The sequence below is a fragment of the Rousettus aegyptiacus genome, unplaced genomic scaffold, assembly GCF_014176215.1.
Source record: "Rousettus aegyptiacus isolate mRouAeg1 unplaced genomic scaffold, mRouAeg1.p scaffold_m13_p_4, whole genome shotgun sequence".
NCBI lineage: Eukaryota > Metazoa > Chordata > Mammalia > Chiroptera > Pteropodidae > Rousettus > Rousettus aegyptiacus.
In genome coordinates, this window is record NW_023416307.1 from 103,486,295 (window position 1) to 103,499,978 (window position 13,684).

Genomic DNA, 13,684 nt, shown 5'->3' on the forward strand with positions numbered 1-13,684 from the left:
GGAGTTGGGATATTTAGAATAAGTTTATTGTTAGAGCACTGGTGATCTGAGAAGGCAGCAGGTTAACACCTTCAAAAACTGCCTCGCGTTTTCAGCCTGGCTTAGGGTATTTAAGGGAAAAACTGGGTGTTATTCCAGGTGCTATGTGATGGTTCTAGGTGTGTCTGTTGTGCTTCATAGAGCCGTCCCTCTGGAAATGGGGTCCTCTGGTGGCATTAGCAACACAAGAACAAAGATGGGAGTAGTCTGGAAAGAATTCTAAACCAGAAGGATTATGATCAGTAAGCATAAGGGCATTAATCATAAGTTTCAGGGCAACTTTTTATGACAGAGGATGTTCCAAGTTCTGGGTCAATCTATTATTAAGCTATAGGGCAAGGAAAGGTGAAGCCGGGGACGCTGTGAGGCTTTTACTAGGGGGAATCCCAACCGGGCCCTTCTTTATGAGCATACCACTCTCCCCAAATCTCCTCGTAGTTACCAGCCCAGCTCTTAGAATCCCATAGTTCATGGATTTTTGTGTAGGCTTCATCGCATAGGTATGATTCACGAAATCACTGGCCATTGGTGATTGAATCTCCTGATCCCCTCCCTTCCCCTGAAGTGAAGGGATGGGAGTGAAAGTTCCAAGTCTCTAATCCCTGGTTGGTCCCCATCTTTAGTTTGCTTAGGGGCTTTCTGAAAGTTGTCTCGTTAACATAACACTCTTATCACTTGGGAAATTTCAAGGGTTTTAGGAGCTCTGTACCAACACCAGAGATGAAGACCAAATATGTATTTCTTATTATGATTCACAACATCACTGTTGCTTTTGAGGTTGGAATACCAAATCCAGAACTCCTAGCAAGACATCATGGGGATGTAATGGATGCTTTCTTTTTTGTTTAATATATGTTTAAAGTGAGGCTTTTATGAGTTGTATGAAATTGATTTAATAACTATGTATATTGTGAATGAAAAAGAAGTGCTGTAATAAATCATGAATTCCTAACTGGGCAGGTCATGGTGGGTAGTCCTGCCCCAGGCCTATAATTTGTTTAGTGAAAGGTTTTAAGCCAATCCTGTCCATTGTTCTTGTGCATTTAGGTTAACCAACCCTTGAAATGCCAGATACCCCGGGGAAGGCATAGCCCCCCTCAAGAGAGAACATCTCGTTAAATATCCCGTAATCCAATCCCTGTCTTGCTTTTTCCACCTTCATTTAATCTTCCTTACAACCCCTCAATTTCAAATGCATAAAAGAAACTGCAAAACATTTATTCTCCAGAACATTTGAGATCTTGCTTCCTGGTAATTGTCATCAGTTTGGCTCAAATAAATTCTTATAAAAATTTTTATAGGTTTGGATGTTTCTTATGTTGACAGTATTTTATATAAAATATAATTTTAATGTATGGGAAAACTTAGAGTCAATTTAAACTTTAGATAAAGAAAAGAGAAAATTATTAAATTTCCTTTTACATTAAGTAGCCCTAAGTAAGTATGGTATTTAATTTCTCTTAATATTTGCAATCTATCAATAATGTTATCTTTATAGTAATCTATGGGTTACAGTATTCTTTTCTTAAAGATACTTTGTTCTATGTGACAGGGTGAATCATTTCCCCTCAACATACTTCAAAGTCTTAATAGGTCAGAAAAGAATTCTTCCTGAAGCTTTGAAGTTTTAAATAAGCAAAATTGTTATAATTTAAGTAAAATTAATTAGGAATGCAAAGCAGTGTTTTTGTGATTGAATTTTAAGGTATTCAGAGTAGCAAAAGAACTTTTTTGATTCAAAGTTTGGACCAGCAAATGCCTTTTGTGTCTCTAAAACCTTGTTTTTGCTTCTCAGATTTCCAAAAGTACTAAAAATATGAATGCATATATTTTTCATTAAAATTTTTTATTTTTTATTGTGATATATACATATGTATATCAAAATTCGCCATTTTAATGATTTCTAAATGCACCTTTTTTGACGTTAAGTGAACTCACATTGTTGTGCTACTGTCACCAGCACCAGCACCAGCACCAGAACTTTCTCATCTTCCTTAACCGAAACTTTGTACCCAGTAGACACTATGGGGGAAGAAGAAACTTTACTCTCAATATTCTTTTGGCTGGTTAATAATCAAATAGACATGAGCCAGATCAGCAATAGAAAATAATCATATTTAACATATACATGTGTACGGGAACCCTGCATACATAAGAGAGTCAGAGACCCTACATGCACAGGAGGTTCAGAGACAGAAAGGGAAAGTGAGTATATAAGACATTCTGAACTAGGGATGAGGTAAGGTGCTTTGGGGGCATCAAAAGTCTTTGCAGGGTGATAAGAAGAGCTGATGTTTAGTAGATAGAAGTTTGCTCTGCTCTATAGAGAGGTTTAAGTCTAATAACCTCTTATTGTGGACAAGGCCCCTAATTCAAATTCTTTCAGGTAATTAAGGGAGGGGCAGAAGTTTTTCTTGAGCCCGAGGCTAAAGTTGCTTTTCTTAAAACAACCTGCCTACCATAGAAACACATTTTGGGGTGTTTCATTCTATACCTTCACAATACTAGCTCTCCATTTTTTCCTCTCCACCAGCCCAAGAAACTGCCATTCTACTTTGTCTCTATGAATTTGACTACTCTGAGAACCTCATATAAGAGGAATCGTATAATATTTGTCCTTTGTGACTAGCTTATTTCACTTAGCATGTTATTTTTAAGTATCTTCCACATTGTAGCATGTGTCAGAATTTCCTTGCCTTTGAAGCCTGGATAATATTCTTTTATAAGTATATATCACATTTTGTTCGTCCATTCATCAGTGGACACTTTGGTTGCTTCAGACTAGCTATTGCGAATAATGCTGCTATTAATGTGAGTGTATAATGAACATATATTTGTGTTAATGATTACCCAAGTAGAAACGTTTGGCATATAGTTTGGGCTACATTTTTTGTTTCCCATGTCGGGTTAAAATGTCTGCTAAGAAATACTTTTCCTGTTAATATTGTATTAAATATTCATGTTCATTCATTCTTCTAGTGGATTTTTGTTAAATGCACTATTAGGCCCAGAAGATAGTGGGTTGGTAGGAAGTTTGGCCATGTGAGACAGTTGCTGCCTTTAAGGAACCTACGGTCTAGTCTGGTGGAGACTGGTGAGAAATGGGCAGTTACAGCAAGAGGGCTTTGATGTTCGAGAGGGCTTCCCTCTGCTCTCTGGAATACAGTTATGCAATTTCCCTTGGACTCACCTATACAGTGCATGTTAATGGTGTCTGGATAACCTGACATTGGGTACATGTGGAAACAGACATCTGATATTTATGAATCATGTTCCCATGGGCTAAACCCTGTACTGTGCACTTGAAGAGCATTATCTCATCGAGTCCTCATAGTGACCCTAGGAGGTAGGCATTCTTACTGTCATCATTGTACCCATTTTAAAGAGGAGCAAATTAGCTTTAAACAACTTTCCTGTTGTCACAGTGGCTGTCCTGTACAGCTCCTTGGGATGTAGCTCACATTGGTCTATTCAGTTGTGCCTATTATGGGTTGAATTACGTTCCTTCTAATTTTCATTGTCGAAGACCTAACCCCTAATACCTTACAGTGTGACTAATTTGGAGATACGGTCTTTACAGAGATGATCGAGTTAAAATGAGGGCATCAGGTAGCCCCTAATTCAGTATGACTAATGTCCTTATAAAAAGGGAAAATTGAGACTCAGAAAGGTAGAGTCTGATCATGAAGACAGAGGTCAGCGTAATGCTTCTATAAGCCAACTGCCAGCAAACCACCAGAAGTTAGGTAAGAGGCGTGGAACAAATTCTCCCTCACGGCCTCAGGAGAAACCAGCCCTGAAGCCACCTTGATCTCAGACCTCTAGCCTCCGCAACTGTGAGACAAAAAATTTCTCTTGTTTAAGCCACCTGGTTTGTGGTACAGGCATATATTGAGTTATTGCTGGTTCAGTTCCAGACCACCACAATAGAGTGAATATTGCAAGAAAGTGAGTCACACAACATTTTTTGGTTCTCTAGTGCATATAAAAGTTATATTATACTACACTGTAGTCTGTTAAGTAAAATAGCATTGTGTCTAAAAAGATAAATACCTTAATTTAAACAATAGTTTATCGTTAAAACATACTAATCATCATTTGAGCCTCTGGTGAGTCATAATGTCTTTACCGATTGAAGGACTTGCCTTCAATTTGTAAAAAACAAAATCTGTGAAGTACAATAAAACAATACAATAAAACAAGATACTTCCGTTGATTGTTATGGCAGCCGTAGGAAATGACTACAGTGGCCTTGGCATTGTGCAGAATGCCAGCTGCTTGGCTCATCTTATGCTTTTCCACCTAGGCACTTATCCTAGAAATGCACATCTTTTACAGCTGCTCGGAAAGCTGACTTATGAACCACGACCATGAGTCATCCCGCTTTGTGCTTCATGTACTTGTTTTTGAACCAGAACCTTGTTTCCTACTGCCTTATTCACCAGTGTGGATTTGAGAAGCTCTGACCATTTCTGAAAGTGAATTGATTTAAAGAAAGAATTGCAGTTGAGAAGACTATTTATTCTAAGGAATGGGGCAAGGCTTTGATACTGCTCCCCAGATAGGAGTTCTAGAAATATTTTGAACAGTAGCAAGAAATTGGAATAAATACAGAGCCTTGTTTATGCAAATATGTAAGTTCTGGTATTTTTTATTTTGCTTAAATAAAGAAAACTCATTTAAAAAAAAATCTCATCCAGTTCTTAACCATTCTCTTTATTCAGACAGCTCATCCAAGGTTAAACAAAAACAAAAACAAAAACAAAAAAACTGCATTTTAAAATGTGTTACAGGCCTTTTAAAAAACAGTTACATAATCTGCTTATTTTGTAATCAGTGCATAACACCAAGCACTGTTTTTCTTCAGTAGTATAAAGTTGAAATTTAAGAATAATCAGCATGCAATCCAAAGCTGATTATAAGTGAACAATAATGAGTATAAAAGTGAAATCAATTCCGAGGGTTATAATGAAAGAAAAAAAGTAATAACAGTAGTTGAAAAAGTAATAAAAAGAGGGTATGGTTATGATAATAGGCAAATAGTAGATGAAAATCAGCCAGCAATGATGTTCTATGGATTTCTCAAAGAATTTGGGGGGAAAATGGGGGAAACAAGCATTATAAGATAATATAAAACCATATGTGTATATAGATTTACTGCCATAGATGAAGTCACTGGGAAAAGTTGTAGTGGGTTTTAGGAATTAGTCACATCGCTGTTTTAGATGCTGATAGATGGCTGGCATGGAGAGAATGTTTCTGGCCCACTGATCAACTGTGTGGCTTTAGGTATGATTCTCAACTTCTTTGAGACTCAGTTTCCTCCTTAAACTGTTTAAAATTTATTGTACATGGGTTATGGATCAGGAATTGTTTTATGTGCTAGAAACATACACAGCCTTGCAAAATGGCTGCTAAAGCATTGCTTTCTAGAGTATAGGGTGCATGCCACTGGCGGCATACGAGACTAGGTAATATGCAGATGCAGCATCAAATACTGATGAATCACGTAGTGAGGAAGTTACTCTCTTTTAAATATCTTTGAAACCTTAAGATTTTGTCAAGGAAAAATTTTTGGTTTCATGCTGGTGTGCTTTAAAGATTTTCAGCTCAGGACTTTTTACCTGGGCTAGCTGGAATTGAATCCTTTATTTTTAAATTGTATTTGATATTGCCTTCTACTTATGCAAACTATATAGGTAGCAATATAAAGTACTCTTTTAAAATAAAGTTCTTTAAGTTAAAATCAGCCACATAATGAAATTGATAATAGTATTAGTATTCTGTAGTTGTACTAGGTATTATGTGTGAATGATTGTCATTTGGGGAACTTTGAACCAGAATAGTTCTTAGATTTTTCTTAGTTTGTGTTCCCTGGAGGCAGATCCTGAAAAAAGGATTCATGTGAATGTGATTTGTTTTATCTATTTTTATTTTTTTTGGAGATATTCCTAGGAAAATGTAGAAGGTTTTGGGGAAGTTGAACCAATAGAAGAATCTGAAGAGGGTGTGTTAATAAGCTGAATCTCCTGGAGGGTAACGTCACTTGAATTTCACAGAGCAGCTTTGGAGATGGTGGGTGTCATATAGGTTATACCTCAGAGTTGTCCCCATTAGGGACAAGGAAGTTGGGGCATTTATACATCTTCAGCTCTCCCATTGGAATATAAATTCCAAGGTACTTCTGGTTATTCTTGCTCTAGGGCAGTGGTCCCCAACCTATCTGGCACCAGGGACCAGAATCCAATGAGAATCTAATTAATGCCTGATGATTTCAGATGGAGCTGAGAAGGTGCTAGCACTGGGGAGCGGCTGCACAGACAGGTGAAGCTTCGTTCACTCTCTTGCCGATCACCTCCTGCTGTGCAGCAGGGTTACTAACAGGCCACAAATCTGTACTGGTACGTGGCCCAGGGCTTTGGAGACACCTGCTCTAGGGCAAGTTGGCTTCAGCACCCCACACAAAGGCCACAGGGGCTGGCTCTTGGGAGGGAGAGCACGCAGAGGATCTGTGCAAAAATGGTGTAGGGATCTGAGGCCATGTGGGTGGAGCTCTGATAGCATCTGCTGCAAGTCTCTTCCATATTTAAGTGATATGTAAGTCACTAGCTTTGTGACTTAGACAATTAGTTTGTCCGTTGGTGTCTCAATTTCTTCATCTTGATTAGAATAACAGTAGGGCCTGTCTCTGGGGTTTTGTGGTGTTTAAATATTACTATTATAGATTTACTATGTTTCTCTTAAATTTACTCATTTTTTAAAAAAAAATTTAAATTTACATTTAAGCCTCACCTTAAGCAATAATATCCATGAAATTATGGACTGAATAGGTAATCGATATATATATTTTTCCTAACGTACATTAATAAAAAGAACATAGAAGGGAATCCTAACAGATAAAGCACTCATGTCAGAACTATAAGCTGTTAACTGAAGCTGTCTTTCCTTTTCTCTGGACACATGCCTGGACTACATTTCCGAGCCTACTGTGCATGGTCATATGTCTGAGCTCTAGACCAGTGGAATGTGACTGGAAGTGCTGTGGCCCAGACTAGCTTCTGAAGAACTTCTCTGTGATTCTTTTATGCTTTTTTGCCTTTCTATTGGTAGAGACGGTGATGACCAAGGTAATTTGAAAGACTTGGGGTCAAGATGGCGGAGCCTGCGTTATCTGGGTCCCTGAGCAACGCCTATAGAGAAAAACTACCCTTCCTACCTGTTTGCCCTCCCAGAATTGTGACTTTAGGAAGAAGGATACTTTTGCCGTGTTGTACTGCTTTGAGTTTGGGCATTTTTTTGTTACTGTAAGCTGTTACAGAGCTCAAAAAAAGTTAGCTAAAATCACAAAAATGACTGAGTGAATCAGTTTACCTCATTTTTAAAATGTGAGAGTTCAATAGAGGTGACTGCTTGGTGGACAGTGAGGAGCTCCACAAAGACAAGGGGTTATGGTCTTTTACTTTGTAGCTGTGAAGAGAGGGATTAAAGAATTCTGTGCTTTTTCAGCTGAGATTGGAGGGCAGTGTTACTTGACTCCCATGTTCACTTCCGATATTTCTGTCAAACTTAACTGTATTTGCAGAGCTCCTGCTTCCTTGTGACTCCCATTACACAGACATGGTGAACTGGAAGGTAAGAAGAAAACCAGCATTTGCCTCAGTTTGGTGCATAGGTGGTTGGTGGCACTAAGACGGATTTTAGGGATGCCCATGTGAACATTTTAGTAAATAGTTATACATTGCATTTTAGGAACAATATGTAGCTAGCATTATAAACCTGTAATTTTGAGGCTAAAGTAGATAATTAAGTAAAATGTAGATAGTAGAGTTAAAAATTAAATAATTACACTTTTGGTAAGGAACTGTAGCAAAAATTAAGGAAGTTGATATGTGGGTGGCATGAAGTTTGCTAAGTATTATAATAGGTAAAGCCCCATGTATGTTATTTTTAGTTTCTGTGTCTTTAGTTCATTCTTTCAGCAAATGATTTTCAAATGTCTACTACCATTTAGAAACAGATTTAGGTACCAGGGATATAACAGAACAAAAAAGACAAAAATCTCTGCCATTTTCTAGTGGGGGAAAGAGAGATAATAAAGAACAAGTATGGTGTCACAGATGACAGTATGTGCTATTGAGAAAAAAATAGATGGGAGGGAGACAAAGGGAGTGTGAGTAATGGGGTTGCACCTTTAGTTAGGGGTGTCAGGGAAGCAGTCATTATTAGTAAGATGATATTTAAGCACAAATCCGTAGTTGTTAAGAGAGGGAGCCATGGAGAAATCTGGGAAAGAGTGTAATAGGCAGGGGGAAGGGTAAGAACAGAGGCCCTGACATTGGGCCATGTGCCTGGCATGTTTAATTAACAAGCAGCCAGTAGTATATCTGGGAGGGAATGAATAGATGGGAGAGAAAGGAGCTTGGTGAGATGTGCAGTGCATCATTATTTTCCTAGAGCTACTATAAATTACCACAAACTGGCTTATGACAGCAGAAATTTTTTCTCTCAGAGTTCTATAAGTCAAAAGTCCTAAATTAAGGTATTAGCAGGACTGTAGAGCCTCACTCTGAAGGCTCTAGAAGGGATTTTCGTTGTCTTTTCCAGCTCCTGGTGACTTCAGGTGTTCCTTGGCTTGTGGCTGTATAGTTCAGTCTCTGCTTGCATCTTTGTGTGGCTTTTCCTCTTCTCCTGTATACCATCTATTTTTTTTTTCCTCTCATAAGGACACTCGTCATTAGAATTAGGGCCCATGTGGATAATCCAGGATGGTCTCATCTTCAGATCCTTATTTTAATTACATCTGCAAAGATTCTTTTTCCAAATACAGTCATAGTCAGAGGTTCTTTGACATGGATGTCGCAGGTAGGAACCACCATTCAACCCATTATAGGCAGAGTTGAGAAATTACATATCTTATAAGACCTGTAGGGAGCTTTAAGAACTTTAGTGTTTATTCTGATAAGTGAAGTCATTGAAAGATTTAACCTGGCTTTTAAAGAGAACTAAAGAATAGGTCATTTTCTGGAAGAAGGACAGACTGTGTGAGCAGGGAGAGCTGACAGTAAACCAGAGGAGAGATGAAAATGGCTTGGACCAGATTTTGGTTATACATGACAAGTAGTCAGATTTTGGAAACATTTTGAAGCGAACTCAGATTTCTGTTGGATTGGATTTTGGGAATGAGAAGAAGAGAGGATTGAAGGATGACCTAATCATGAGTAATTGGTAAGATGGAATTTACTTATTGATCTTACTCATATCCAAAAAGTGTCCTAGAAAGTGTTTTCTTAATATTTTACTTTAACATAAGTGTAGATTCATAGGAAGTTGCAAAGATGGTACAGAGAAGTTCCCTAGTAGTTACAGCTTACATAATTAAAGGTATACTACCAAAGCCAGCAATTTGATATTGATACAATGTATATGTATAGTTGTATGCTTTTAAATTATGTATAGATTTTTGTAACTAAGGCACAATCAAGACAGAATTATTTTATCACCATATCTCTCTCCCTCATACTAACCTTTATAGTCACACCCACCAATCTGTTTCTCATCTCTATAATTTGTCATATGTTATATAAATGGAATTGTTCATTATCTGACCTTTTGAGATGGCTTTTTCCACTCGACATTCAAGTTGCACGTATTGTATGTTGCATTTTATTACTGAGCAGTATTTCATGGTATGGATGGACCACAGGTCACCTATTGAGGGACATTATGGTTGTTTCCAGTTTTGGTCTAAGTAATAGTGCTATTAATAGTCATGTACAGGTTTTGTGTGGACATAAGTTTTCATTTCTCTGGGATAAATGCTCAGGAATGTAATTTTGTCAGGTTATATTCTGAGTCCATGTTTAGTTTTTAAAGAAAACTTTGGCATTAGAAAACTTTTAATTCTTCTCATGAAATTCTGGAATTATAGAACTGTTAGGTGTCTTTGACCTCCCTTACATGAGAAAGCAGCTGAATTGTGGCGAAATTAAATGTGGGAGACAGTTGTGCTGCCTTGGTCAGAGTGAGAACTTGAACCTTTGTCTTCCGACTCCCATTCCAGGACATTTACAGATTCCTATTAAGGGACATAAATGTATTTGGATCTTTGGATTTCGTTTCTGATATAAACTCTGTGGTTTGTGTCTCTACATGACATTGTTTGGTGTTTAAGTGCTTCTGAGTTTGAGATTCTGGAAAGAGATGTTGAACATTTGGTTTAATATTTCCGTGGACCCTGGGCTAATAAACCTTGGCTGAGTTTTCTGTCCATCTGCATTAAACATATATTACTCTTAAAACTTCGTATTTTGGTGAAATCAGTTTATGTATTTTCTATTGAGAAACTTTGTTCCCACAGTTTTGAAGTGTAACGGACCATAGGAACCTGGAGAATGTGCCCATCGGTGATAGTCTCAGTAACATTTATAGCACGTCAAACAAAAATGGCTGAATTGGGTGCTGTTGGTTGATAAATTCTTTCTCTCAGCTTCCTTTTTGTGGTTCTCTTAGGACCATAATTGACAAAAACTTAAGTTTTCCTTGACTTTAAAGAATCCCACATGTAGATTGTAATTCTACTTCATCAGTAGCTCATAGGGTCTTAGGACTGTCAAGGGCTTTGGAAATGATTCAGCCCCAACACAGACGCCAGGGCCATTTTATACAGGCATTGAAAACTTGTTTATGGTCCCCGGGAACAGAAACCTTTTTTTTTGAATGCTAGAGTATGGCTGTTACACGAATCAAATTAGTCTTTTAAAGACTTTGTTTTTATCCAGCTTTATTAACATGCATAATGTAACAAAGACTGTGGAGACATGCGTGTGCATCTGTGTGCGTGTGCGTGCTCGTGCGCGCGCGCGTGTGTGTGTTCATAGCCCAGTGGGTTAAAACAGGCCCAAGTGCTGGGGAGTGGAGAAAATAGGGAGAAGTTGGGAAAAAGATACAAACTTTGAGTTTTAAGATGAAAACTGATAAAAATAAATATAAATAGGTCCGATGATCTATTTATAACCACATGAGTATGGTCGATAATACTTTTGTGTAGTTGAATTTTTCTAAGAGTGTAGAACTTAAATGTCACCAAAAAAAAAAAAAAAAAAGGTAAATATGTGAGAAGATAGGGCTGGTTGTGTTAATTAACTTGATGTGTATATGTATAGCAGATTCCTACATTGTATGCTTTAAATATCTTACCATTTAATTTGTCAGACCTCAATAAATCTGGAGGAAAAAAATAAAAATAAAGCAATAGAAAGGCAAACAAAACACAAGCTTTCAAGGCAGACTCCTGGGGTCTAATCCTGTGCCTGACCTTACTTTCTCTGTGTTCTTACGCAACTTAATTAAACTCTTAGAACTTTACTTTCCTCATGTGTCAATTGAGGAAATACAGTAAGGGATTTGTGAAGACTTATTGAGGTCAAAACTCTGCCGGGATATTAGTAAGTGCTCAATAAATGATGGCAATGGTTATGGTATTAGTAGTAATTTTTTTAGGAATGATAATAACACATTTTGTATTTTTCATTTAATAAGTGGAACATTGTCTTTATCAATTTATGTATAGGCATCTTGTAAGGTTGTATTATATGGTATGCTTTCTTAAAATATCAAGCTAAATAACTTATAATAAATGTCATACAACTTACTAGTTTGGAAAATAAGAATTCATTCTGATGATAGTCTCTCTGGATTGTCAGTATGTCTTAAAGAGTAATCTTGGTACCACATTGTATATGGACAACCTTCACATTTTCTCTTCCAGCCCACTGTGGGCCTCATTCTCTTTTCTCTTACATATGGACTCATATGCAAACACAAACTCTCATGTTTGTACCACACTGAACTAAGAAGTCCCTTCAAACATTGGACTCTATGTTCTCGTGCTTTTACACATTATGTTTCCTCTGTTGGAAATACCTTTTCCTAACAACTTCCTTTGTTGTCTTTAAGACTTAGCTCAAATGGCACTTCTTGTGATGTTCTATGTGTTTCTGAATGTTATCTCTCTCTCCAGTGGCTGAGTTTCTTTCATCTTTGTATGCACAGCATCTAGCACATGGAGGTTCTGTAGAATCAATATATCCAATTGTTGGTTAACAGAAACATGCAGTTAATGGAAGGCAAGGAGTTTCTGCTTTTGATGAATAGTTAGTAACTTTAAATTATCCAGGAGATAACTTTGTGTATCGGGATGACATCATCAGAACTTGAAAAGTTGAGAGAATAATTCTATTTCTTATTTAATAAAAAGTACCCATGAATAATTGATAAAAATTTAATTGAGAGAATAATCTGACATTGCTTCCAGCCATTCTCCACCCCCCCACCTGCCCCCCATGTGAAAAACCAATTACTTTACCGTTTTACCTGAGGAGTTCTTTAATCAATGTAATTTGAAATAAGTTGTAAAGGAAAGTTAAGAATTGATGGTTTAATATCTGTTCTTAATTTTCAGGGATGGGGAACTTTGTGGCGTACCTCTAATTGGCTCTCTTTTTTTCTGTATTTATAGTTATTAGCATACTTTTCAGTTCATTATTTAGATGTTTCTAAAAATCTCAGAATTTATTATGCTAAATTGCAATATTGCAAATAAATGTGAGAAAAAGCCTTTGGTTCTAATGTGAAATCAGCTACACAGAGGATAGAATATCTGAATACTTTTTTTGGTGGTGGTTGTACTAATCCTAGCTTTGTATTTAGTTTCCAGAGTTTACCTCGAGGCTACTTACTGGTGTTTTCATTTATTTGTGGTATGAAATGAAGGAATGAAAGACTCAGTAAAATAAGAAACTATTTGAGGGGAATAGCAGAACCAAAATCTGGTCTTTTCTAAAACATTCATTTGAGTACTAAAACCATGTTAGGGAAATTCTTTTGATTTTTTAAAAAAAGTTGTTATTTTGTCATTATCTAAGTATTTTATGCCTTTTTGCCAAATAATTCTGGCTTTTCTACTACTAGTGTGTTTAACTTTTTAATAGCCATCTCAAAATAGGATGTTGTCTAGATTTATAGGTAGCAATTAGCTTTGTACTGAAACTTAAGTCTACTTAGAATTTGAGATTTTTAGAAACATTTTTTGACAATTAAATATGATTTTGAAGGTATCAATTTGCTGACATAAAATAATAGAAAGGCATAGTCTTGGAGAAAAACATATGGACATTAGATATTTTGGATGTCTGGTCTAAACTAGTAATATATCTTTTCTAATTTTATTTCTGAATAAAAAAATTTAGCTTGAACTTACTATAAAAAAAACTTGAGAACTATAGGAAAAGATTAAAAGGCCATAAAGATCTCTCGCAGTCACCTGTGCTCTAGAGAAAGCTGTTGTGGAAAATATTGCAAATGTTTTCATTATTTTGCACACATGTGCATTATGTGGATGTATGCATCTTTTAGTCAAATAGGGTCATACCGATTACATAATTTTATTCCCCTCCCACTTGACATCAAATCAAGAGTACTAATCCATGCATTAAAATTTTTGCAAATATTTCTGATGCCAAAGAATATGGAAGAAAAGGAAGCTGCACTCATATAGATGTCCTCATTTATTTTGTCGTTTGCTTATTAGTCAGCATTTGTGTTATTTTAATGTTGTGGTGAATATTTTGAATATAAATTTCTGATT

The 13,684-nt window shown here is 36.7% G+C and overlaps 1 protein-coding gene across 3 annotated transcripts in view; it reads left to right on the forward strand.

The window, feature by feature from the left end:
• SUCLG2 (succinate-CoA ligase GDP-forming subunit beta) overlaps positions 1 to 13,684 on the forward strand; it is a 243,752-nt gene that overhangs the window by 11,188 nt on the left and 218,880 nt on the right. The window contains exon 2 of one of the 3 annotated variants that reach the window (XM_016150232.2): positions 7,622 to 7,671. The exons of the other annotated variants lie outside the window; for them this stretch is intronic. Coding sequence (XP_016005718.1) covers positions 7,657 to 7,671 — 15 coding nt within the window. The 5' untranslated portion in view covers positions 7,622 to 7,656. The remainder of the gene's footprint in view (positions 1 to 7,621; positions 7,672 to 13,684) is intronic. 3 annotated transcript variants of the gene reach the window in all.